Here is a 27,642-nt window from a genome sequence, read left to right as displayed (position 1 = left end):
TTTGGGACTTGAATGCTCAACAAACAATCTTCCTTAGTGACAACCCATAATAGCCGGAAAAGTTGAGTTAAATGACAACAAGTCTGTTCATGAAAACATGATGCCAAAAAGGAAAAAAACAATTTAATATTATTTTATCCCTGCAAAGTAATGTAGCCTACCTTATTTTATTGTTTTATTTGAAGTGCATTATTTATGGCTTGAAGTGGTAACTATTACAGATGCAATTTATCAAATTTATTTATCTAAAATCCAAATAATTTAAATACAGGGACTGGATGTGCACAGGAGGAGAGTCACGGAATACTTTCTGTTACATGAAGCGCTGCATTGGATCAAAATGTTGGAGCAACACCAGGGAGAGCCCCCAGCTACACACACACAGCTCATCAGCTCATCCGATGGTCCTCAGTTTGTCTCAGTCTGGTTTATGGACCCCGTTCCGCGGAGAAATGCCTCCCAAAGAGCGGACTGGACTACAAACACAGGCTGCAGCTAAATGAGATTCAAGGTAATGAAAAATATTTTTGCATTGTTTTAAAAACTTTTTTGCACTTTAACTATCGTATGCACTCTTCATTTAGCTACTCGTGGTGTCACAGTTTGAATGGCAACTTTAATATTTGCACTGAAGCTTAGACAAGTTGTTATATATAGGCTCATCTCAGTCACCAGGCAGCGCTTTAACTTTATGTGAACATTTAGATTCTGCAGTATTTAAAAACTTAACAGAAAATTGTTTGCACAGATTATTCTGGTTTTACACACATTTACATTGTTGGCACTTTAATAAGGTAAGTATTTGAGAAAGGGTATCATCAGTATCCGGAACAGTATCATCTGAGCAAATTAATACCATTATAATTGTTGCTGTCACTAATGTGAAATGACACTTGCGGAAGCCAGCTCCATCTTTTGGGATCTGCAACTGGGTGTGGTTATCAGGGTGCATGATTGTAACACATCAAGCAGATTAATCCTATTAAAAATGAAAGAATTCATTGTGCCTGTGTATATACTGCTTTCCCCTTAGTGTACTCTGCTTTCTCTGCTAGGATGTTGTTGAAAGGAAACCTGAGCAGAGGAGTGGGGCTCTGCCTTCTGTTGCTGGCTCTCCTACACAAGGCCACGGGCCAGAGGAGAAAGACAGGACGCAGGAACAACTACAAGCTGCACGATGACGGAGGAAATGGTAATTTTTCAGATGAGGTCTCCAAATGTCGGTGGTGAAACTTAGTCACTGGATTGCATGAGGGGGGGGAGCAGATTGTTAAATCAGAGAAGGTGAAATCAGGCCGGTGAAATGGTTGAGTCATCAAATTTTAAATTGCCTGAGAAGTTCTGAGAAGTCATCCACCCACAGTGCTTCCCATGAGTGGCTTTTTATATATACCATTATTTAGTGCTATTTTTATAAATGTCTGATTGCACTCAAAAACCTGCTAATCCAGTTTACAATGGGCCCATCATCATCCAACATTTGATGCATGGCACATGGACTCTTGAGCAAAAGCAGTTTTCATTACTGCATTTTCAAATTTTAACCATTATCACTCTCTTTTACATTAGTAAGTAGCCAATGGTAAATGGTAAATGGACTAGTTCTTATATAGCGCTTTTCTACTCAGTCAGAGCACTCAAAGCGCTTATACAACATATGGGGCTGATCGTATTGACAGTAGTAGTCTCTGACTTTTTTTTCTTTCTTTTTTACAGAAGCTGAATGTCATGTGAGGGTTTAGCTTTTGAATCTTACTTATATTAAAACTTTTTCACTTTCTGTAGTTCACTGGCAGTATGAGAGTTGCTGTTTAATGATGAAAAGTTGGGATGAACTCAGTTGCAACATTTCACCAAATACTTCTAGCTTCACTTGGGCTTTTGTGATGTCCTTCTCCAAAAGGTGTGACATGCTCACTGGAGGTGGCCTTCATCCTGGACAGCTCTGAGAGCGCCACCATATTCCTGTTTGAGAAGCAGAAGGCCTTCGTGTTGAGCTTCAGCACTCGGCTCGCCATGCTGCAGGTACTCGGCTGGACGATGAAGATTCGGATGGCTGCGCTGCAGTACAGCAGCTCTGTGTCCATAGAGCACAGATTCTCTGACTGGAAAGACCTGGATTATTTTCACGGTCAAGTCAGCACCATGAATTACATCGGCCACGGCACCTACACCACCTACGCCATCACCAACGCTTCACAGCTGCTGGTGCAGGAGACGCCAGAGGACAGCGTGAGGGTGGCGGTGCTGATGACTGATGGAGTCGATCATCCCCGTAACCCTGATGTAATTGCAGCTGCTGCAGAGGCCAAAGGTCACGGCATAAAGTTTTTTGCTGTTGGACTATCAGATATTGCCCAGCAGAATAAAGCCAAGCTCCGGGCCATCGCCAGCACACCTGCTCAGCAGTTTGTCCAAAGTCTGCTTGACTCTCAGCTCGAAGAGAAGCTGATCAAAGAGATGGTGAGTGTTGGCTTCAGGACAGATGAGCTCAGGTGCAGAGGTGTAATGGGAGGAAAAAGGTCATGCTCTATGCTTGGAAATAAACTTCTAATTATTGAAGGGCCTTCGTGTATGTCAAAGCTTTCTGAATGGTTAAAAGACATTTGTGTCTGATCATAGATTCAGTGCAGGGAAACAAAAAATATACACGTACATTCTAAGAAGATAAAGCACCCTATTTTCCTTTGGGTGGTGGGTGTAGTGTACTCTTAATAAGAGGCATTTATTTGTACCTTTGTGATTTACAACTTACAGAGATCAGTGTTGAACCTCTGATGATGTAAAGGTACAAAAATGGGCCTTTTAAAAAGATGCAAAGCTGGATCTTACAGTCTTTGTAATTTCCATTAATTTTTTAGTCGTGCACAGTTATCTTCCTGTTCTGTGTTTTTGCTGCTTCCTGTTTTACCTTGAAAGTTCTAGGAAATGGATTAGCATTTGTGTAGTACTTATCTAGTTCTACTGACCACTCAGAGGTTTATCTACATCACATCTGCATGCATCTAACTTAGATGCCCCAGGAAGGTTCGAATCCAGAACCATCTGCCTCTGAGGTAGTAGCACTGACCCCTGCAGCACCATACCACCAATATACAAGACAGATACAGGATGAAAGCTGTCATACTACACTGCATTGTGGCGAGTGTAAAGTTTGGTGGAGGGGGGGGGGGGGGGGGGTGTTATGGTGTGGGGGTGTTTTTCACGAGTTGGGCTCGGCCCCTTCCTTCCAGTGAAAGGAACTCTTAATGCTTCAGCAGACCAAGACATTTGGGACAATTTGATGCTCCCAACTTTGTGGGAACAGTTTGGGGATGGCCCCTTCCTGTTCCAACATGGCTGCACACCAGTGCACAAAGCAGCTCCATAAAGACATGGATGAGCCAGTTTGGTGTGGAAGAACTTGACTGGCCTGCACAGAGTCCTGACCTCAGCCTGATAGAACACCTTTGGGATGGATTAGAGTGGAGACTGTGAGCCAGGCCTTCTCTCCAACATCAGTGTCTGACCTCACAGATGTGCTTCTGGAAGAACGGTCAGAAATTCCCATAAACACTCCTAAACCTGAGTTGAAGCTGTTATAGCTGCAAAGGGTGGGCCCACATCATATTAAACCATATGGACTAAGAATGGGATGTCACTCAGGTTCATATGTGTGTGAAGGTAGATGAGCAAATAATTTTGGCAGTATAGTGTAGATATCTGACATCCCTCATTCTCTCTCAAAATCATTGACATCAGCTGTTGCGTCTGGTTTTGGTGAAATCCTGTTTATATTCCCGCAGCTCGACATAGATCGTCCACTGTTTTTGGCTCGTTCCGGCTCACTCTGCCCTCACAGTGAGTTCACGTCTTAAGTCACAGCGTTGTGTCTGCATGAGGGTGTTTTCCTGACTGCTTTGCATTTTCCACACCACACAGAAATGTCAAATATCTGCAGCAGGTCAGGGTCAGTCTGAGAGACTGGCACGGCTTGTTCTCTTTTCCACTAATGTGTGATTTTATTCATTCACATTTAGAACTTGCAAAAGAAAAGGAGACATCTAGATGACAGAGGACAACATCCAGTTTTGTCAAATGTAACGTCAAAGTCAAAGTTTATTTCTATAGCACATTTAAACAACATCAGTTGACCAAAGTGCTGTGCAGGTTATACAAAACATATACTACACATTAGTCACTAAATCAACAATAAATATATACTACAATCGAATAGAACAAAGTAAAAAAAAAAAAAAAAAAAAATTTCCTTCTTTACTGAGTAGGTTCCCAAAATCTCTTCTTAGTTCTTAGTCCTCTTCGTCCCTTTTGGGACATAATTATATAAGGCTGCTATCAGCTGCCTCCATTTGTGCCTGTCATTGGCCACATGTTGCACTTTGCCCCAGGTAAGCTTAATCTCCTGTAACTCCTGCAGCTCTGATGTCACCATCCTTCGCCATGTTGTTCTTGGCCTTCCCTGTTTCCTTATACCAGGTGGTGTCATCGCAATGCTAGTTTAGGGCCACACTGACTGTCCATCCTCAGTACGTGTCCCAGCCATTTGAGATGACAGTGTTTTATCTCCACCCTCAAACTTTTAGATCATCAGAATATACCACATATTCTCCTCAGACAGCTGTTGTGAAAGACATCCAGTTTTCTCATGTCGGTCTGTGTTACTCTCCAACACTCTGAACCATACAGCAAAACAGATTTCACATTGCTGTTGTACAGCCTCAGCTTTGACTATCAGACAGGCCGAAGTCTGGCAAAAGCAACGCAAGCTTTTCCCAACTGTGCTGAATGTCTTTGCTGGCTGTGCTGTCAGTGCTCATAAGACTTCCAAGGTAGGAAACTCCTGAACGACCTCGAGTGGTTTGTCATCCACATTGACAGGTGCGTCTGATGTTGGGTTGATACACATGACTCGGGTTTTGGTGGTACGGATGTTCAGGCCTGTCTGTTGAGCAAAGCAGTGCAGTCTGTTCTTCTTTTCCCAGAAACCAGAGCGCCCCAAAAGCCCAGTATGGGTTCACAAATTTTGTTTAATCATCTTTTAAAAATTGCACTATGGAAAATTAACATGAGCTATGACAGATCCTCATTTTTCATGTTGTGAAATAGCCCGAGCTTGTCAGATTCTCCCTGTTTGTCATAAAGTTGTATTTTAGGAGATTGTTGTTGTTTTTGTTTGTGTGTGTGTGTGTGTTGTCACAGGGTAGCTAAGAGCCAGCCAGGGCTGACCCACTAGAAATGATGAAGTAAAGACAGCTTTAGGCATGATTTCCAGGTTCTTGTTCACTACCAAGTGAAATACCACCTGCAGATGGTACTTCATGAAGCGTAGTACTCCACAAACTCTGAAAACCATCCTAAATAAATTATGTGCATAGTTTAGGACAAGAGCAAATCCTTAAATGCTTTATTTAATTAAAAATAGCAATGCTACAGAGTAAAAATACCCTGTGACAGTAAGGCGGGGTACAGTGAGGTGACGGGCATGGGCAGCTGCAGACACTATGGACAAACAATCCCGTTATACTTCTGTGAAGTCGACTTGCAGTCAGTAAGAACACACAGGGAGTTGGTATATTGTAGTGCAGCCTTGGAGAAGTCTGTGTGATCACAAAAACAAACATAATGACTCACATTCACCTTCTGATGTCACTTGGACCCAATCAGACCACAGAGGAAACTATAACAGGTCTTTCAAGGTCCTGTTTTCAAAATGCTGCTTGAGCAAAGGTGAAAAATACTGTCTTTAAAACACTTTCAAAGTACCTAAGTAAATGTACTTATAATACAAAATACCTAGTGGAGCACACCTCTGTTGCCAAGTAATTAATACTGTTTCTTAGTGGAACTCAGGCATATAAAAAGGGGGATGTAGCCATCTGTACTCCCATTCATATAGTGCTTTTTCAAGTCTCACTGACCACTCAATGCACTTTAATCACCTGTGACATCAAATGCGAGGATTCAGTTCAAAAGCAACCCCAAACGCAGACTTGAATTTGGAGAAATCGAACTGATGGTAAGCTTTATTTAAAGCCAATAACCGAAGTCCATAAAAATAAACAAACACGAATGAAGCTAAAGGTGCTAAAACTAAAACAAATTCAATATTAAAGAAATAAAGTAAATACAGAAACCAGACACTCAATAATATTACAAAGTCACTAAATAATAATGAGAAAATCAAAACAGGAATACTGGGACCACAATGGAAATAAGTGTTAACACTTTATTGTGTAATCCTGGTCTCTTATGCCGAGTTTTATGTGTGTGTGCTCTGGCAATGATTAACTGAATAAACTAAACTAAAGTTCTAACGTGGGAGTGGATGGGGATGGTGACCAAGCCGTTATATGAGTTAGGCCAGAACGATGCTTGCCTGTCCCTTTGCTGGCTTGTTTTTGGAACCAGCCTCAAGTGGCCATTAGTGGAACTGCTGATGCTTCTGCAGGGATTGAGTTTTTCAGCCCCACAGGTTGCCTCTTATTACACTACAAAGTTCTGTAAGCGACCGATAATTAAACCACTGACAGACTGTTGAAAACATTCTTTCTTATTCCCTGGAGGTGAAATAGTTTCAGGGTCACTTTCTTTGTGCTAGTGGAGACTTTAAAATTTACTCTGGCAGTCTGGCAACGACCAAATGTGAAATTCCCGTCAGTGAATGGTGCTGCAATTGACATTTTTTTGTCTTGTGTTTTGTTTCCAGGGTGCAGCTGCACTTGAAGGGGTGAGTTTTTAAATGCAAGTCAACATCTGTTAAGTATGGCTAAGGTTGCATTGACTTTATAATAATATTTTTCTCTCCGTTAGTGTCCACAGGCCAAAGTGTGTCTGTGTGAAAGAGGAGAAAGAGGTCCTTCAGGAAGTCCTGTGAGTTTTCAGAAACTAAACACTGAGGAGTTTCATACATGGGGAAAACTTTGAGTTTTACAGTGTAATCACTCCTTCATCTTAACAACTGTAATATTTCCAGGGTAGAAAAGGCGACCAGGGGTTCAGAGGGCCACCCGGTCCAAAGGGAGCGAGGGTGAGTCCTAACACAAGGAAAGCCTTTCTTAAATGTTTCGGTGTCTAATTATATTCTGCTCATTGTAAGTGGGCCTCTGTTTAAAGGGGGAGCCTGGGCTGAATGGCACACCTGGAAGTGATGGTCCCCCGGTAAAAACTTTGTCCCTCATTTTTTGCACAGTTTCCAGCTAACGTGCTTTTTAAGAGATGAAATACTGATTTTGAAACTTTTTTGAACTGTTCTCAGGGCCGCCCAGGTTATAAAGGCAACAAGGTGAGCGACTGTATATGGGCCTTTCAGCTGTTCTATTCTCACTACTGAGACACGTCCTCAGAAAATATCTGCAGGGTCTAATGTTGTGATTGGTTCTGTAGGGGGACCAAGGAGACTGTGGCACTCCTGGGGAAAAGGGTGACACTGTACGGTCATTTTTTACTGAGATTTGTCAATGAACACTCCAGACTTTGTCCTTGTAATGACACAAGTTTCATGTTGCAGGGACCAGAGGGACCTCCAGGCCCACAAGGACCAAAGGGAACACAGGTAAAAGTGGCCACCAGGCCCCGGTTTTTAATGTTTGTTTTTTACACTGAATTATGACAACTTGGTTTAAAGATTTGAAATCCCACATTTTTCTAGGCCTTTCCTGACTTTTTGTCTGCGTTATACACACACGTGAATTTATGAAATAGAAGGATAAAAAATATTAGAGAAAAGCGTGAACTAAAAATGGCCATGTGTTTCATGGAAGGTGACCAAACCAACTGTTTATACAAGACGGATCCGCTGGGTTGTCACGCACTGATTTGAGGATGGTGTGCCTCATCTTTACAGACAACAGATTCTTAGAAAATCTAGATTTTTTTTAAAATTCAGAAACAATTTTGTTTGTTTTTTTTAATTATAAAATTGAAGTTCCTTTACTTTCACCACTCATCCCTCAGACCCCCGAAATGTCGACATCAGACGCTCGGTTTTCTCTTCAATATGGAAAAATGGAAGTGGAATTTGTCTTTTATTCATCTTTGCACTAATGGAATGTGAATATTGGATTATGGGTAATCCTGATACTAATGGAGCTATCTAAAGCTGTGAATCCAGGCTTGCAGGATATTATTCTTTTGCAGGAACAGACTTTGTGTGATGGGATTAGTGCAGCGACCTGGCCGCACAGCAGCACTCTTCCTCCTCTGTGCTACTGGCACAGTGTCAGTATAACCTTGTTATTTCACGAGCTAGGCCTGAGAATCGAATGCCAGGAAAGCCGTGAATGTCGATGGTAATCCTGTTGTATTTTTTGCTCAGCGGCGGTGGGTTGATTCTGACCTGCAGATCGGTCACACAGTTTGGGGGCTTCCTTTTTGATTTATACGCGACTGTTTTTTGTTTGATTTGTTGCAGAAGTTAAACATAAAGCTGTGTAAAACCAGCAGATGATGTAGGTTATAGATGAGATTAAAGAAAATGTGTATTTGTTTTGCAGGGTGCACCAGGACCACCAGGAGACGTGGGACCCGAAGGCCCACCGGGTGCTAAAGTAGGTTTCTCAGTATTCAGTGGATTTTAAATTCCAACAAATTCTCTTTGCATAGTTGATCCATCCATTCACTTCCGCTTATCCTGTTCAGGGTCTGTTCAAGGCTCGAGCCTAACACAGCTGACACAGGGCGAGAGGCAGGGTGCACCCTGTACAGGTCGCCAGCCTGTCGCAGGGCCAACACAGAGAGACAGACAACATCCACACTCATATTCACACCTATGGGCAATTTAGAGTGACCAATTAACCTAACCCCAGTAACTGCATGTCTTTGGACTGTGGGAGGAAACCGGAGTACCCGGAGTAAACCCACACAGACACAGGGAGAACATGCAAACTCCACAAAAAGAGAGAGGGAGGGCCTGGGCCCAGGTGGAATCGACTCAGTAGTCACACCTCTCAAGAAGTGGGCGTTGCCCTCTCAGCACAGAAAGGGTTAATCTGAAAACAAAGCATGAAGTTTTCCTATCACATAACATCATCATCATCATCATCATCATCATGTTATATACTCAGATTTGACGATGGTGATTTCCCAAGTTGTGCTGATGTCATGCTGTTCTTATCTGGAGCAACTCTTAAGGTCCCTCCACAGCATTTCAGTCAGGTTGAGAATCTGGACTTTGGATCATCGCAACACATTGATTCTTTTCTTTTTCAGCTACTCTGCTGTAGATTTGCTGCTGTGCTTGGGATCATTGTCCAGTTGTATGATCCAATTTCAGCTGTCAGACAGATGGCCTCATATTTGCCTCAATCAAAAATGAGGCAAATATGGTCAAGCCAATGACTGCAAGGTGCCCAGGTCCTGTGGCTGCAAATCAAGTCCAAATTGAGGTGCTTGTGCTGATATGCTGTGGTGCATTATGGGCAGATATCTCCACATCGCTCCTGAAGTCTTGTGCTTTGTTCAGGTGCAACTTTGCAAACCTAACCTGTGCTGCCATTTTTGTTTTACCTTTCCAAACAAGCCATACTTGTTTGTCTCTTCAAAATGACTGTATATAGGAAGAGCACAGAGTCCTGTGAAAACTTTACATGACTGTATTAAAGATTTTGATATTTTCACAATTTTTTCTAGAATTTTCTGATTTTATCCTTGAAATATAACAACTCTATTTTTTGAGATATTGTGTTAACCTGTTTGCTGCAGCATCACATGACACACTAACCTCTGAACTCGTTTACTCTCAGGGAGACAGAGGAGCCAGCGGTGCATCTGGACCACCAGGAGACATTGGTATTGGATTTCCAGGAGCCAAGGTGACACATTCACGTTAGCATTATTGTAAAAACACAATTTAAAGTAAAAATGTCAGTCAGGGTGGTGAGAGATAAAAAGTAAAACAAAAAAACAAGAAAAAAAAACAGTGAAGTTTTATTTCTGTGGGAAAAGAATTCAAATACTAGTTTATTCTTTAGTGTCTCTCTTACAGACTAAATTTCAGAGTTTTTAGACATTTGCAGATTGGATCATCTCGCTCAAGTTGAATTAACTTCTATTAACTGCAAGACAGAATAATAATCATTGCTTTTTATTGAATTATGGGAAATTTTATTTACTTTTTACTGATTACAGGGTGACAAAGGTAATCAGGGAAGACCCGGTCCAGGAGGTCCTGCTGGGATAGGTGAACCGGGACTCCCGGTGAGTATGAAGATTAGGATCTTCTGTGTTAAGCGCTCTTATCGTATGAGTTACAGTGTACTGGCAAACTTTTATTTATGAACACACAGATGCTGATGAGATGAGAGAGTTAGAGACGGGTGATGAATTAAAGGAAACACAGACATGACTTAGTAAGGTGTTAGGCTGCTTTGCCTATAAGAAAAAATACCTGTAATCCTCTAGAACTCTACTGGAGGGATGATATAGACGGCGGGACAGCTCTGTTCTGGGATTTACTCTTCCTCCGTTTATGCACATGGAAAAGGTTAGCTAATGTTTTGTTAGCCAACAAGGCAGCAGCAAGACTCCAGCATTGAGTGACCGCAGACAAGAATGGGGAGTCAGAGTGAGATGGGTTGCAAAGCAGTTTGCAGAGGCAGAGCAGCAGTGGGGAGACTAAAGGCACATAAAAGTGCCTGCCCCACATGGGATCTGAGTGCTAGATATGTTGAGCCATCAGCTGATGTGGGCAGGCACTGAGATCAGCTGATCTGCCAAGAGTTCAAATGAGCCTCACAGACCCGACGCTCCCTCGAACACCAATAAATCCAAGTGTGTACACTTTTATTCAGATAAAGTAGAGACACACAGTCGAGCACTGCTTCATTTTTTTTTTAAATCAGCCTTTTCTGTTCTAGGTGAGGATCTTCTAAAACCTTCACAAATATCGACTTTTATTAAAATTTCTGTTTGTTTCAGGGACCCCAAGGATCACCTGGAGTACAAGGAAATCCTGGACCTCCTGGAGAGGGGTTTCCAGGACCAAAGGTGGGAACTGTCTTTGATAAAGTGTGGTACCGTGCAAAAGTCTTGAGCCACCCCTCATTTTTTATGAGCCAAATTTTCTTTTTCACTTATTTCCAGTCCTTGTACCTGACCATTTTCAGATGAATCTTCCTTTTTGTTTGTTAACCTGTTTAACACTGTCGGATGAAAAATTCAAGCATGACACGGCACCTAACTGAAGGGACCATCCAGCATGACAATGATCCCAAACACACTGCCAGTGCAGTAAAAGCATACCTGGATATAGAAACACACAGTGGATCATGGATTTGCCTCCCCAGAGCCCAGATCTCAACATTATTGAAGCAGTGTGGGATCGACCTGACAGAGAATGGAACAAAAGGCAGCAAACATCCAAAGAAGAACTTTGGAAAAGAAAGAGACTAATTTATAAACAGGCCGTATATAAAGCATACACTTGCATTAAGAACAATGATGCTTAAATCATTTTTGTTTTAGGGTGATCGAGGATATGAAGGTCCAAAGGGAAATCGTGGGCTTCCTGGTGTTGGGATCAAAGGTGACAAGGTGATTTTAACTGAAATTTATTTCGAATTTTCTCATAAATGGCTCGATGTGTAGATCTGAGTCTTTAATCATTGCATTTCTAATTTTCTCAGGGCAATTTTGGGCCACCAGGAATTCAAGGTCCAGTTGGTATTCCTGGTGTAGGACTTCAAGGAGAAAAGGTAAACATGTCAAACATGTGGTCCAGGAGCCAGGACCAACCACAGGGTCTCACTTGGCCCACTTGATGGCTTTGCAAAGTGAAAAATTTCAAAGAAGTCATTAATTACTCCTGTTTTTCAGTGAAATGTGCAGCTACTCCTTTTGTGATTATATCATCAAATGTTTGAAACATTACAAGTATTTGAAGATTTACACAAGTTTGAAGGGCTTTCCACTGTAATCAGTAAACTGTAATATACATGTAATAACAGACTCAATCAACGTGAAAGAAACTGAGATATAATCACAGGCACCTGATGAACCAAAAGATAATTTAATAAAATCAATAGTAGTAATTGTTTTTGCCGATTCAGGTATCCAGAGAAGTTGAATCAGAAACTGAGATATGAAATCACACTTTGTTTTTACAGCCCTTCATTAGAGGGAAGAGTCACTCTCCCTCTTTTCCAAAGTTCCTTTGTAAAGGTGACCTGTTTCCTTTTCCTTCATCTTACACTAAATCTCACTTCACTTCACTGCTTTTGTTTCTGAGATTGTTTCTTGTAGTTAAGTCTGCACCAGTGTTGTTATTCTGTCACTTTGACTTTTTCTCATCAAAAGTAGACGAGTCGCCAGTCCATCGCAGGGCTAGCACAGAGAGACGGACAACCATTCACACTTAAGGGCAATTAAGAATTTCCAATTAACCCAACTCCATGCATGTTTTTTGGGTAAACTTCACACAGGAAGGTCCCAGCCAGATGGTGGATTTGAACCCAGAACATTCTTGCTATGAAGCAGTGGCGCTAACCACCACTCCCCTGTGCCACCAAATTTAGAAACAAAATAATAATGAAGTTAACAGTGTCTCACACCTTCAACTTACCCCGTTTTGTTTTGTTTTTCCTCAGGGAGATCAGGGCCCAGCTGGGCCTCAAGGACCCAAAGGAGTTTCAGGTGTTGGAATTACAGGACAAAAGGTAAGATGCCCAATAACAGACATGTTTTTATTTCTCAGAAGCAGAAACAAGATACTGATTGTGACTGGCATGTGAAATGATTGCCTAATTGCATATTTTATCAGATTAATATGTGGGGAAGATGCAGCTGGCTCCATTTGAATTGGTCTTCCTCTGAATCAGAGGGTTAACAGAGAGGCTGCTGATGGTGAAGACTCTAATTAAATGACCAATTAAACCCATAATCTCATCAGGAAAATATTTCCTAAGGTCACAGTGGAAAGGAGAATAGGGGCATTTTTCCATAGACGTATGAATGAAGAAAAATGCAGTTTGTAGCACTTCTGCAGCACCTTCACTTTTTAGACCCTAAATATATGGCCATCTTTTACATACAGTTTATAAATTTGTGGTGCCAGGTGGCAATTATACTGACTGGCAAACCCAAGGTACACTAATCCATTACAGAAAATAGTGAGAAACAAATATCCTTTATAGATAAATTTGAGTAATGTTTTCTAAAGATGCAGTCCTCTGGTGTTTCAGGAAGTTACTAAGGCTTAAAATGATACTAAACACATGTGGTTGGGTTTAAAAAGCCTTATAGCTTTAGCAGGAATAAATAAGTTTGGGGCACATGCGTCATTTAATTTTCTTTTCAAATACAGAATGTGTCTGCAGACTGTTACACCTGTGTTTCAGTTGCTCCTTGTTATTTGTCAGTTTCTGAATTACCTGAATACCCCACTGACTGTGTGACTGTTACCTTCAGGGGAATCAGGGCCCCGCAGGTGAGCCTGGACTACCAGGTGAGAGAGGTGTGGGAGAACCAGGGCCCAAAGTAAGTCATCTATGCACTGCTGCACTACGCACACTGTTAGCATTAAAGGAATGTGCAGTATCGTTAGCTTGGCATTTTGGGAAATATAGACAGAAACTACATATATAATACACCATATGAACAAAAATATTGGGCCACACCTCTTAATCTTTGAATTCAGGTGTTTTCAGTCCATTGCCACAGGTTATAAAATCAGTCATGAAGTCTGCCTTTGCAAACATTTGTGAAAGAATGAGTCACTCTACAGAGCTTGTGTGTGGTACTGTAGTGGGATGCCACCTTTGCAGCAAGTCAGTTTGTGAAATTTCTCCTAGATATTCCTCGATCAGCTGTAAGTGGTATTATTGCAAAGTGGAAGCATTTAAGAACCACAGCAATTTAGCCAAAAAGTGGCAGACATAACGTGACAGAGCGGGGTCACCGAAGACGGAGACACATAGTGTGTAAAAGTCTCCGACACCCTGCTGACTCCATAACTGGAGTTCCAGGTCTCCTCTGACTTTAACAGCAGCAGAAAAACTGCGTGCTGGGAGCTTCATGGCACGGGCATCCGTGGCCCAGCAGCTCCAGTAGATGTGTAGATGGTCCAGTGCTTTTGTCAATATATGTATGTTCTCCAATGATATTTTTAACTCCTCATAGATGGATTTTTATCTAATTTGGACAACCTCTAATCCTGCTTCCAGCCTTTATGCGAAGCCACAGCTCCATAATTAAAGAAGACATAAGGCAGATATTCGTATTCTCAGTATGCTCTTCATTTATACTGGATGATAAAATTGTGGGTTTCTGAAATATCAATCTTGACTTTTCATAAATGATCATTATTTTCAGCACATGGTCCTGTTCCGACTGAGATCAATTACAATAAAGCAAGTCTTAATTGCTTAATTACTAGAAACTGTGAAAAAGTTTAAAAGTCAAAGGAACTTTCAGGAGAAGTTTTTTTTTCAAAACTGCGTAACTGTGGAAAACCTTAAAAACATTTCTTTGCCCAAAAGTCCTGAAATGGAAAATAGTTTAGACTTTATTTGATGGAAAACAAGGGAAGGGAATTGTGAAAACACAGGTCTAGACTGAGTTTGTGAGATGGGTGATTTTAGTAATTTTTTTTGTTGTTCAGTGGTGCATTTCATTCTCTCATTTTCCACCTTTTTCTGGCTCATTTTCCTCTCTCAGGGTGACCCCGGGGCTGAGGGGTTACCAGGTATACCCGGTCAACCAGGAGAGGATGGAGCCCCAGGACCAAAGGTAATGAAGCCTAATGTCAGCCAGTTTTCTCTTTCTTAAATCTATTTTAAATATATCTGACTTGTCTGTCTGCCTACGGTCTCCTTTACTGATCAGGGGGACCTTGGGTTACCAGGGCCCAGGGGACTCGATGGGGCTCCTGGTAAAGGTATCCCTGGAGAGAAGGTAACAGTTGATGTATTTTATGTTAATTTTTCAGATCACATAATCTCCCTATTATGTTATTGGGGTCATTATCAAAGCGCCTACCTACATTTTAATCCAGAAGATTGTTTAGAGGTTATCTTGTGTCATTTTGACAGGGAGACAAAGGGGACCGGGGGCCTAGAGGCCTGGCTGGTGCAGTCGGTCCTGTGGGGCCAATGGGACCAAAGGTTTGTGTGTGCCTAGCAGAAACATTTTTACATGAAAATGTCATAATAGTTTTACACAGCAGAGGTAACCACTTTAATTCCCAGACTGGAACCTCTTCCAGCTGTTATAGAGTGAGTGTGAGGCACACCGTGGACATGTTACCAGCACATCCAGAGTCCAAGCAGCAGTGAGGAGAGAAAGAAGATGTAAAAATATATTAATAATTGGGAAAAATGTAAGATTTTCTGTTAAAGTGCAGGACCAGACACTATCCCTCAGATTAAAAAGCAGTGATTAGGTATAACCGGATATTCAGGGTATTCATTTTAAATGGCTTTGTCTACTTTAATGTTTCTAATAACTGTTTTCTCTCCCAGGGGGAAACGGGAATTATGGGGCTACCGGGTCAAACTGGATCTCCTGGGAGGGGCATAGCAGGGGCCAAGGTAAATCAAGGCTGGGTAATTAAAGTTGCTGTAACTTTCAACAATAGTAACAATGTCACTTCTGGGTTTTTTCAGGGAGAGCCAGGTCCACCAGGTACACCTGGACCTGTGGGAGAGTCAGGAATTGGTTTACCTGGACCCAAGGTCAGTTCGGTTCAAATGTACTCTTCAGTGTGAATCCTCAGTAAAGTATTTAAGTAAAGACAATTAAATCTTGGTTTGTAGGGTGACAGAGGGCCACAGGGACCACCTGGGCCACCTGGACTAAAAGGAGAAGGTTTCCCTGGTTCTCCAGTGAGTATCAAACCAGACCACAGCCTCCTTTATCACCACACAGCTTCAAGTGATCATACCACCTCTCAGTGTGATTTAAAAATATATATATTCTTCGTAGGGACTTCCCGGGCCTCCAGGCGAGATGGGAGAGACTGGACCAGACGGTGTTGGCTTACCTGGACCAAAGGTAAGAAAAAAAAAAGAAGTCCTCAGTGATACAATAAGTATTTTTATTTCTGTGGAGAAGTTCTCTTCATTTCTTTAGGGACACTTACATAGATCATTTTTATCAGATTTTAATTATCCAGATGATAATTATCCAAAAGCTTGTACTTCCTTGTTTGATACAGAAACATGTCTGTTTGTCTGTATGTAAGACCGTATGTTTGTGTCTCTGTGCTGGAACATGTACACTTATCTTTAATGTGTGGTTTTATTCAAACTGTGAAGTACTTTGTAACCATGTGTTTAAAAAAAAGAAAAAAGCTCTATACAAATACTATTATTATTGCAAATATCTTTAAATATTTAATAACTTACTTTTAGGGAGAAAGAGGCGTGCCTGGGCCTCCTGGACCTGCTGGGCCACCAGGAATCGGGATACCTGGTTCAAAGGTAATCAGATAAATAGAAAACACTGGATTTTGTCTTATTTTTGTTGTGTCAGGAAGATCTAAAGTTTTCTTTTCCTGCAGGGTTCAGTCGGCCAAATGGGACCACCTGGTCCACAGGGTTTACCCGGCGAAGGGTTACAAGGACAAAAGGTATCACTGTTACCAGTCACTTATCCTATTTATGAATATTTCTATGAATACATTTTCAGCGATAATGAGCAGTGTTCTAAAGATCAGCTATATGAATTCCCTCCTTCTATGCAGTGGATGCCAGCAGCATAATTAGCAGCAAAAGAAGCAATTCAATTCAATTCAATTCAATTCAATTCATATAGCGCCAAATCACAACAGTTGCCTCGAGGCACTTTATATAGTAAGGTAAAGACACTATTATATATTATAATTACAGAGAAAACCCAACAGTCAAATGACCCCCTATGAGCAAGCACTTGGCAACAGTGGGAAGGAAGAAACCTGCAGCAGAACCAGGCTCAGGGAGGGGCAGTCATCTGCTGTGATCGGCTGGGGCTGAGGGGAGAGAGACAGGACAAGAGACACGCTGTGGAAGAGAGACAGAGATTAATAATAACTAATGATTAAATGCAGCACACCATCATTGTTTAGAATGAAGGTGTATAAGTTAATTATGGTTTCCAGTGGATCTATGCAGTCGTTTACAGAGAGATGGGGACACAGGTGTTGCAGCAAACTTAGAAATCACCATCTCTCATTTTTCAAAACAACATGTTTATTGGATCACACAACAACAGTGACCAGTAAGAGTAACAACAACAAAAAAAACTCTCTGAGTTCCCTTCATTATTAGACAAGATGACATTTCAATAAGCCGATGAGCCATACTAGGCCTCTTCATACTCTTCCAGGCAAGAGCTAACAAATGCTTTGCTTGCAGCAAATACAAATCTATGAGAATTTGTACTTCATTCTTTAGAGGAGGATTCCCTGGATATGATCCCAGGATAAATACTTTGGGGTGGAGGGGCAGATTTACTGATGCTATTTGAGATATTACCTTTGATATCTCTTTCCAAAATTCCTTAATTTTTTCACAGATAACAAAACAGAGTCCCTTTAGCCTGATTACACTTTTAGCATAAATCTGGATTTCTACTATTAAACTTATTTAACAGGTGTTATATATGTACACATCAGCCAATTGTACTGCAAGAGTTTGACTCGAGTGTTCACAGTCTGTGTCTGAGCTCGATGACAGATGCATCTCCATTCCTCCAAGAATACGTCCTCCCAAATATCAGCCTTCCAACAGTTCAGTTTGTGTATAGAGGATTGAGTTGAGCCAGACTCCAGCATTTTGTATAGAGCTGAAATTCTACTCTTGCTATTACAATTGGTGGAGATCATCACTTCTAAAGTAGACAGAGGGGGTTCTGATAAGTTGTGATTCTGGGCAGCATTCACTGTCTCACTTAAGGTTAGCCATAGAGGTCTGAAAGGTCACAGGTGTAGGTGACTAGATGAAGAAATGAAAAGAAAAAAAAGAAAAATAACTTTTTTGAGTTACATTGCTATTGCTATGTGTTTTGTGTTTTATGTGAATGTGTGAGTGTGTTGACTGTACAGCACTTTGGGCACTTTGTTACAGTCCCTGTGTTTAAAGTGCTCTAAAAATGTAATAAAGTAAAGTAAAGTAAACATTGGAACTGGTTTCGTTTCAGCCACACAAGCACATTTCCACAAACTAGAAGATGTTACTATTCAAATGAGGTCTCATACATTAATTTTCAGCTTGTCAGGGGTTCAAATCCCAGCCAGGGCATGCATACAATAAGTGTCCCCAGGCTAGACCCCCCCCCCCCCCCCCCCCCCCACCATGCTACCCAAGCCTACCTCAGAATATCAGCGAGGGATATATGATTGAAGCCAAACCTGGACAAGGTCCATGTCAGGTGTTGAGGAACCTGGACACACTATGATATGTTGGCTATTACACATATAATCTCAGTAAAAGCTGTTACATGAAGAGGATGTGGGACCTGTGGATTCCTTGACACCAAAACATCCAGACTGACATCAAAAGAACTAGTGGCTCAGTGTTCCAACATCCGCAAGAAGCAACTGTTATCGCAACTAGAGACTGATGAGGTACAACACAAATGCTACGGCAAGAGGGATGCAGGACAATAGGTCAGGGGGAATATATTATCATCCCCACACTCTGAGATTGGGTACCAAGCTCCAATAACAACTGGTACGCTAAATACCAGAGCAGCTGACCTGAAAGATAAGATCATGGTTAAACTGGAAACCTGGACCCATGAGGCCGATTACCAAGACTACCTGAAGTACCCTCTGTCTGCTAGATGATGCAAATGCAGCACTATGGGCAATCCCTACTTCGAACATCAGTGAAACCAACCAGCTCATCTATACAATGGCAGCAGTGATCCTTGAGATGCTTGTGACTATAAGATGAACAGCCACAAGGAGCAGTACCCAGCACAGAGGGAAGTTAGCCAGCTATCAGAGCTGCAGAAAGGTTGTCCATACCTGAGGCCTGAGAGACTGCCAAGCAAAGACTCACAGCCTTGGTTAACTGCCTAAAGAGGTAGACCAGATAGCTAGAAGCCAGGAGAATAAACCAAATATTCTCCACTGATCCAAGGTATACTTGCAGTGGCAGCGGAACAATATGAGAACAGCCCCCCACCAATGCTAGAGATGGAGCAATACGGGAAGAGCATATGGGAGAAGGATGCAACACACAACACCAACGCTCATTGGCTAGAGGATCTAAGAGTAGACCACAGCAACCATCACAGTGGCAGATATCCAGGAAAGAGTCTCAAGTATGAAGAGCTGGACAGCACCAGGCCCTGACATGATTCACACCAACTGGCTAAAAAAGCTAACTGCACTCCATGTGCACCTGGCAGCACAAATGAACCAGCTGCTAAAGGATAAGACACATCCAGAATGGCTGACTGAAGGCCAGACAGTCCTAATCCTCAAGGATCCCAGAAGGGACTGAACCCATCCAACTACTGGCCAATAACCTGCCTCAACGAAACATGGAAACTCCTGTCAGGCATCCTGCTAAGACAGCTAAGATGCCTGCTCATCTTAGCTGTCTTAGCAGCTAAGATGAGCGGGCAAATGGCTCAATACATGAGTGGGATCCAGAAAGGAATTGGCAGGGATACCAAGGGAGCAAAACACCAGCTACTGGTAGACAGAGCAGTCACTCGAGACCGTAAGACCAGACTGACCAACCTGGATTAATTACAAGAAAGCCTATGACTCAATGACTCACATATGAATCCTGGAATGCCTAAAACTGATCAACAGGACGCTAAGAGCCTTCATCAGGAACTCAGTGGGGATATGGAAAACAATCAACTGCACAAGTCACCATCAAATGTGGGATTTACCAAGGAGATGGTCTGTCCCCACTGCTGTTCTGCATAGGCCTGAACCCCCTCAGCCGGATCATCAACAAGACTGCTCCATTTCGTAGTTGGTATCTGTAGCCAAACATCAGCCACCTCCTCTACATGGATGACATCTACAAGTGTAGTCAGAACTGAGGGGGTTGCACTACCAGAAGGCAACATTGCAGACATTGTCAATATATAGTTTTAAGATATAATATTTATTTGATAATAGAATTCTGGTCTTTTTTTTTTTTCCATTTGCCTCTTGGATGGGCCCCCAACTCATGGGTCCCTGGGCACATGTCCAGAATGCTCATTGGATAATCCGGAATGACCTGGAAGCCCCGAGGTCAAAATGGAATACTCTTCCAATGGTGGTTGAAAATGACTGAGCTAAGATCCTGTGGGACTTCCAGATACAGACGGACAAATATGATGGCTAACCAGCCGGATATAGTGGTGGTGGACAAGCAGAGGAAGAAAACCATAGTGATAGATGTAGCAATACCAAGCAATAGCAACATCAGGAAGAAGGAACACAAGAAGCTCAAGAAATACCAAGGGCTCAGAGAAGAGCTAAAAAAGGCTGTTTCTCAATATGCGTACTTGAGTATTGAGAAACGGCCGTGGACACTCGGGGTAGTGACCCTCAAAGTGGAAGAGTGGCTGCAGCAGATTGACATCTGAGATCTCTGTCCAGAAGAGTGCAGTCCTAAGAGCAGTTAAGATACTGCACAGGACCCTCAAACTCCCAGGCCTCTGGTAGAGGACCCGAGCTTGAAGGACAAAGACCACCCACAGGGCAAGTGGGGAATTTTCAAAAAAAATAAATAAAAAAACAAAAAAATTATATATATATATATATATATATATTGCCTTTTCTCTTTCAAAATGTTTTGCTTCTCAAGTTCAGTCCAGTATATACAGAGAAAAATCCATCTTTTCATGTGTTATTTCTGTGTTATTATTTGTCTTGCTTTATCATTTCTGCTTAACATGAACTCTGCTGAATATTTCCAGGGTGAGCCTGGATTTCAGGGGATTCTCGGCCCCAGAGGTCCTCCAGGACAAGGACTGCAGGGAGACAAGGTAATGTGATGTCAGCAATGTGTGGGAAATGAGGAATTACTTTCTCAAGTCAGCACTCAAACAAAAGTGAAAGATAATCTCTGTGCTAAAATAAATAAATAAATTCGGGAATCATGAGATCAGGATGAGACATGATTGTGACTGATATATGAATGCTGGGACATTCTTTGCTATAACTGTCTTATTTTGTCATATATATATATATATATGCTGAAGAAATTACTGTTCCTTTCCTCCATCAGGGGGACCGAGGGTTCAGAGGAGAGAAAGGCCTAAAGGGAGACAGAGGGGAACCCGGAGAGCCGGGAGTTATTGGACCTTTGGTACTGGATTTTTTTTTTTTTCATCAGACATAATATTAATTTTTGTTCACTTGGCTGAAAAGTGTCTTGATGAATTAAGAAGTTGTGCTGTAATTGTAGTTTAACTGAACAGTTTAAGTCATGTTAATATATCTTCTTAAATAATGACTTGTTTCAAATGACAGGGCAGAGTGGGACAGAAGGGAGAACCTGGACTTACAGTAAGTATAAACACACTTAAAATAGCAGTACACAAACTGATTCTCTGATATTCTATTGGACATACCATCAGTTGATGACTTAGCTGATACTCCTCTCGGCATTCCAACAATAACATTTTATATAAGGCACACTATTTAAGCTCCTTTAATCTCCCTGCAGTTGCTGTACACCTGCAAACCACTTTGCAACCCACCTCCTGTCCAGTTCATTGTTTTTATGCTGTGTCATTGATGCATGCTCTGTGATATACTCGGGGGTCCTGTTGATGCTCCTGGAGATCCTCCTAAAACGTAGCCATATATTACTGCAAATGGAAATATCAGTCTTCTTTTGACTATAGTGTAGATTTTTGTTCATAAATTATTCAGCTAAGATTCCTTTTTGACATTTTAAAGGGGATTTTACAAGCTCATTGGCCTCTATCAGAAAAGCTTTGCATGTTCACAGTTCAGTATGTTTATCTAGATATACTGGGCCTCGGTGCAGCCCGTCAGTTCATGCGCTGTCTCAAGCAGTTTTAGTTCCTCTCACATTACGGCACCTTTCCCCTGATTGGCTGCCACTTACAAACAGAAGATTTAAACAACAGATGGCTGTGGATCTGTGCCTGAGTTGACCATTAAGCATATTTGCCCTCTCTTACATCACACAGTTCTAGGGTGTAGAAAAAAAGCATGAAACTCAGAGTTGAAAGCAGTCTGACGTTTGAGCTTCTGGCTCACAGGCATTACTTGTTTTTGAACTTTGCCATGTTTAACATAAGTATACACCACTGTGACAGTATATGTTCTTACAGAAGATAAAGAAACTCATAATAGGTCCCCCAACTAATCAAATAAAATGTTAATTTATTAACAATAGAGATATAAAATATGTTGAACCACCTCTAAAATATCGCACTCTTTCACAGAGGGATGAAATCATCAAAATAGTGAGATCCATCTGCAGTAAGTCACAAGATCTGAAGTTTGTGAACCTTCATTTTCCTTAAATCAATCACTCCTTTAATGGTCAGTTTCCTCTTTGGTGATTGTGTCTCTGCTCCGTTTCATCAGGTTGTGCGATGATGTGCCGCCAAACACCCTTGGAGCTCGTCTTTGTGATTGACAGCTCAGAGAGTGTCGGCCCTGAAAACTTCAACGTGATCAAAGACTTTGTGAATGCCCTGATCGACCGTGCCTCGGTCAGTCGGGACACCACACGTGTCGGCGTGGTCCTCTACAGCCACATCAACATGGTAGTGGTCAGCCTCAGGCAGGAAGCCACTCGCGACGAGATCAAATCTGCTGTGCGCTCCATGATCTACCTGGGCGAGGGCACGTTCACAGGCAGTGCCATCCAACAGGCCAACCAGGTGTTCAAGGCGGCCCGGCCAGGTGTGAGGAAGGTGGCCATCATCATCACTGACGGGCAGGCGGATAAGAGGGACTCAGTGAGTCTGGAGAGCGCCGTGACAGAAGCCCAAAGAAGCAACATCGAGATGTTTGTGGTCGGGGTGGTGAACAAAAGCGATCCACTGTATGAAGAGTTCAAGGAGGAGCTCAACCTCATGGCCTCTGACCCTGACAGCAAGCACTTGTACATGATCGATGAATTCGCAACGCTTCCAGGTGACGATTTCAATTGAATTGAATTCGATTTGATTTATATAGCCCCAAATCACACCAAACAGTCACCTCAAGGTGTTTTATAATGTATTGTAAAGACCCTGCAATAATTAAAGAGAAAACCCAACAATTAAAACAACCCCCTATGAGCAGCACTTGGTGACAGTGGGAAGGAAAAACTCCCTTTTAACAGGAAGAAACCTCCAGCAGAACCAGGCTCAGGGAGGGGGGGTCATCTGCTGAGACCAGTTTTGGCATTTGAAAAACTGCATTTTCCTGTTTTTTAGAATATCTACTACTTCAATCTGTTGCTGAATCTGAAGCTGGGGAATATGCTGTATTCATGTGCTTTGGCTCAGAAATACTCCCTCCCTGTTGGGCTATTAAAAATATAGTAGCACTGTATATGCTGTCTGGTCTTTGCAGCTCTGGAGAGAAAGCTGTTGAGTCATATCTGTGAAGATGCAGAGAGACGTTTGTTCAGCTCTATCCCGAGCTCCAGGCTTCCTCCAGGAATCCCAGAAGTCTCCAGTAACGCTCGAGAACCGCCATACAGGACAGAGACGGACACGCCCACCTTCACTGGAGACTTCAGGAGAGTCCAGAAAATGGTGAGGAGAACAAATGTGTTATTTTTACCTCTTTCTGTGGACTCGGACTCTGTTGCAGTATCAAAAGGAAACTTTCAATGTCTTGTAGCTTTATTTATTTATTTACAACTACTGGATGAAATGTTGGTTGAAATATTCATGGTGCCCCGAGGACACATCCTCATGACCTTAATTACGTTTTCCTCTAGAATCAACAGCAGGCCTGATTTTACATTTCCAAGATCATTTGGCTCAAAATTTGGACATCCATGTTTCTAAATGATGAATCCTAATCATTTTGATCACATTTTCTCTGACACCATCATGAACTAATTATATTTATGGATTTTACAGAAATGTGTGAACAAATGTTGAATCTATCAGGAGTGATAGGACTAATACCATGCCGTGAAAAGTGTTGCATTTAACAGGCTGCTCAAGTTAAAGTATTACTGGAAAAATGTGAAAAGGATAATATTTGAGGGGAAATTTTTTTTTTTGTTTGTTTTCCAAAATCTGATAAAAATTGAAATGAATATCGTCACATCACTGTTATTCAGGACCTTTTTAGTCCTACCTGCGATTCACACTAGAGCTGGAATAGTGTATTTATTCATTATTAAATAACTAAAAAAAAACAAACAAAATATTGTTTTTTCCTGCATTTTGCTGATTACCTAATGATTTCAGTTATCATTCAAACAAAAATACTGAAACAATGTTTAATACCAGTTTACTTACTGCTGTAGTTAGACTTTTAGAACAAAACTAGACATCAGTAGATACGAAACGTAACAATATTTTGATGACGAGATGAAGATGGTGGTGATAACGGCAAATAAGAAATGACCTAAATAAGCAAAATTGTAAATAGCTCAATAATATTAAATTCCAAAATAACAAGACAAATATCTCAAGGAGGCTAAAATCGTATCTGAAATTTAAAAAAAAAATCAGCACAATAAAGTAAGTATAAATTTACATAAGAACTAATATATAATAAAGTACATATGAAATCATATAGAAGTAGGTGTAGAAAGCTCATTGAAAACAAGCACCTCAAATCTGTACTTGAGTGCAGTAATTAACCACATGCAACCATGAAAATTCAGGAATCATTATTAACATTTTTAACACTTTGGAAATCCAATAATTTTCCTCTAGAGCAGCTACTCAGAGTTTGTGTCCAGTACTTTGGTGTATGGTCAAATTCCCATCAGCTCTGGGGAAATTTGGCAAAATTCAGCAAATCTTGTCTAAACCTGTCAGCGTGTTTAACCTGAAAGCGCCACAATGCTTAACACATTCTTCCCCTTCAGGGAATTTTTTTGAACTCATTCAAATATTTCTGTGTTGTTACAGCCCGGCCCTCCAGCTTCACACATCGACAGTGACTCGACCTCTCCAAAGAGAACAACGGCGGATGGTAGGACCCCCTCGGAAACTCAGAGGTTTCCGTTCTTCGACAGGGAGCCTTTCAGGCCGGTAACAGAGTTCCTCCCACAGTTTGAGATGAACAACCCCACACACGACGTGGTGATGACTGGAGCCATCGGACCAGCTGGTCCTACTCTGAAGGCCCCACCTGAGGAGAAGACACCACCGCTGCCAGCTCTACCAACTCCCCCTCTGCTGCCCTCTGACACCTACCAATCAGGTAACTGCTGAGGGTCTGCAGAAGAGACAGAGATGGAGAAATTAAGGTGCGACCTAGAATTTTAGATACCTCTTCTGTGCATTAAGTAGTATTTTCACAAATTCTAATCACATTTTTATCTAAACCCAGACTGACAGTAAGGTTTGCTGCTGTCTTAGCACAATTTTGATGAGAAGATTGATTGATGTGTTCAATTTGTAACAAAAGTTGAGACTTTATCTCAGCTGGGGGCTGTGACTTCCCAGAGTGTCATCGCTGCCGTAAACTTGCCTCAAACCAGCAGAGACACCATGAAAGCTCCTCTAACTCTCAGCAAGAAAGCAAACAAGTGTATTTCATGACATGTTAATCCAACAAACAAACGTTTGGATAGACAGCGAATATAAAAGTTGGACGTAGGCACTGTGAGTTCACCCACTGGTTACCGAGGTTGTAAAACTAAGCACGAGCTTTTGCCATCATTATTTTGAAACCGTCGTCAGACGTCACAATCAAAGGCTGACTGTCACTGAAAAACTGGTTAATCACAAACGATGATAAAGTATACCGTGCCATTTCTATGGCAGGGATACAGCTACCTGCTAACAGCTGCAGTTTTCTTCATGCTGCGACTTTAGGTTTGTTACACATATGAGAGACTGCATTTTCAAAAACATACTTTACAGGTAATTGCAAAATATGGCGATAGTATCAGGATAAGGATCATTCCATCACCCGGATGATGAATCCAACACGTGACTGTAACTGTAACCATAATGGCCACTTCCAAACAGAACAATGATTGATCCAGACTGACGGTGGTTTGGCTCCAAATGCAAAGTGATTGTCTCACATTTGTGATCTCATGAATCTTGTAAGAATCCAGCTGCCTTTTAGGGGTTAAAATATTGGTCAGCTTTTGTCCAGCAGCTTTTTTTGATTGGCATAAACTTTGGTACAAACATTCACGGTCTGGAATCAAAGTGATCCTCTCATCTTGTTCTTCTGTCTACACAATGGGAGTCATATTGGTTTTTTTTTTAATAAAAACTGCTAGATTAATCACTAAGAAATGTCCTATACATATTAATGTTCCCCTCATGAGGAATGCTAACAATTTTGGTCATGCCTTTGGATTGTAGTGCTGTTATCAGTTTAGATGTTTAACTTGGTTTGTGACCAAGAATCTGAAACATTAGCTCCTCTGTCCGGGGTGCTTCGCTCTACTTCAGTCTCACTAATGTTAACACTTGTTTTTTTTGTGGTCTCCAGCAGAGCGCTGCACCCAGATCCTGGATCCGGGACCGTGTCGGGACTACGTGGTGAAATGGTACTACGATGCCACGGCTAATTCCTGCGCTCAGTTCTGGTTTGGAGGCTGCTTAGGGAATGGCAACCAGTTTGAGACTGAGAAGAGCTGCAAAGAAGCCTGCGTCAAGGCCTGACATGCACATGCCTGCAGTCACAAACATACATGTTCAGAAGCGCTCATAAAAACATTTTGCTCCAACTTCATATGGGGAGACTTTACCATAAAGTTCACGTCAGTGAGTTTGTACTCTTGTAGTTACTTTGACATGGATAGGTCAAACAGTAAATGTTAGAAAGCATCATTAAACCAAAGTGAGTTTTAGGGTTTAAACTGTGGTAGGCTACTTATTATTAAATATGCTTTATGTTGGCCAGAGAGATGTGTGTCTTAAACTGAGGTAAAAGAGGAAACAATTTTCTCGTCACTTCAGAGCTCCTCTGTTAAAATACCACTAACGTCTTTAAGAACAAAGTAACTTTTGTATAATGCAATGGGTTTTTACATTTTTTACTTTTTATCTGTATGTTTTTTAATGCCGTATGTCTTTTTAAAAAAAAGTGTACTTTTTAATTGTGCATTCAAGATAGCTACCCTTACTGAATGTGCCTTAATTCTATGTTGCTGCTTAATAAATGCAATGATGCAAGCTTTAAAGACTGTATTATCTGCCGAGGAATTAGTGCCTTTTTTTTAATTTCCCCATTTTCATGGAGTCAAACGTAACTCTTTGACACAGGTGTGGACGCCCTCATAAATTACACAGTTCCTTGTTTGAATTTCCCATTTGTAAGCTGTAGCTATGAATGCAAGACGTGGCAGAAAGAACTCTCAGTGCAAAGTGGAAAATAAAAACAAATGCAGCACAGAGACAGTGAGAATGTCAAGTGTCCAAATCAGCAGGAGAAAAAATTAAATTAAAAAAAGCTGCTTGTGTGCAGCTTGGTAAGATTAGAAAAAAAACAAAGATACAACAGTGGTGGATGATCACAGGATCCTTTCCATGATAAAGCAGCAGGCATCGTCAGGCAGACATATTCTGGATCCTTAAGAGAACATTTCT

At 41.5% G+C, this 27,642-nt stretch overlaps 1 protein-coding gene across 1 annotated transcript; it reads left to right on the top strand.

Annotated features, from left to right (window-relative positions):
- The first annotated feature begins 374 nt into the window (after window positions 1-374).
- On the top strand, window positions 375-27,243 carry col28a1b (collagen, type XXVIII, alpha 1b). The gene is made up of 35 exons (XM_030749947.1): window positions 375-511; window positions 1,056-1,192; window positions 1,904-2,463; window positions 6,707-6,727; window positions 6,811-6,870; window positions 6,974-7,027; window positions 7,114-7,158; window positions 7,256-7,282; window positions 7,384-7,428; window positions 7,508-7,552; window positions 8,493-8,546; window positions 9,741-9,809; window positions 10,126-10,194; window positions 10,915-10,983; window positions 11,461-11,529; window positions 11,622-11,690; window positions 12,582-12,650; window positions 13,402-13,470; window positions 14,650-14,721; window positions 14,818-14,886; window positions 15,024-15,095; window positions 15,453-15,521; window positions 15,597-15,665; window positions 15,747-15,815; window positions 15,916-15,984; window positions 16,344-16,412; window positions 16,493-16,561; window positions 20,845-20,913; window positions 21,156-21,236; window positions 21,401-21,436; window positions 22,348-22,384; window positions 22,493-23,047; window positions 23,471-23,655; window positions 24,997-25,291; window positions 26,543-27,243. Exons 2-35 carry the CDS (start codon window positions 1,057-1,059, stop codon window positions 26,713-26,715), a joined length of 3,588 nt encoding a protein of 1,195 aa, XP_030605807.1. The 5' UTR covers window positions 375-511; window position 1,056; the 3' UTR covers window positions 26,716-27,243.
- The last annotated feature ends 399 nt before the right edge of the window (window positions 27,244-27,642 follow it).

Source organism: Archocentrus centrarchus, chromosome 16 (genome assembly GCF_007364275.1).
Source record: "Archocentrus centrarchus isolate MPI-CPG fArcCen1 chromosome 16, fArcCen1, whole genome shotgun sequence".
Classification (NCBI taxonomy): Eukaryota; Metazoa; Chordata; class Actinopteri; order Cichliformes; family Cichlidae; genus Archocentrus; species Archocentrus centrarchus.
The sequence above is the reverse complement of the archived record's forward strand: the minus strand, read 5'-3'. Positions and strand labels throughout refer to the sequence as shown.

Bases quoted from the DNA above. Each gene is read 5' to 3' on its own strand.
- col28a1b (XM_030749947.1), top strand. From the start codon at position 1,057: ATGTTGTTGAAAGGAAACCTGAGCAGAGGAGTGGGGCTCTGCCTTCTG. The intron at 9,810-10,125 runs GTGACACATTCA...TACTGATTACAG, and splicing joins TTGGATTTCCAGGAGCCAAG to GGTGACAAAGGTAATCAGGG. The intron at 14,887-15,023 runs GTAACAGTTGAT...TCATTTTGACAG, and splicing joins AAGGTATCCCTGGAGAGAAG to GGAGACAAAGGGGACCGGGG.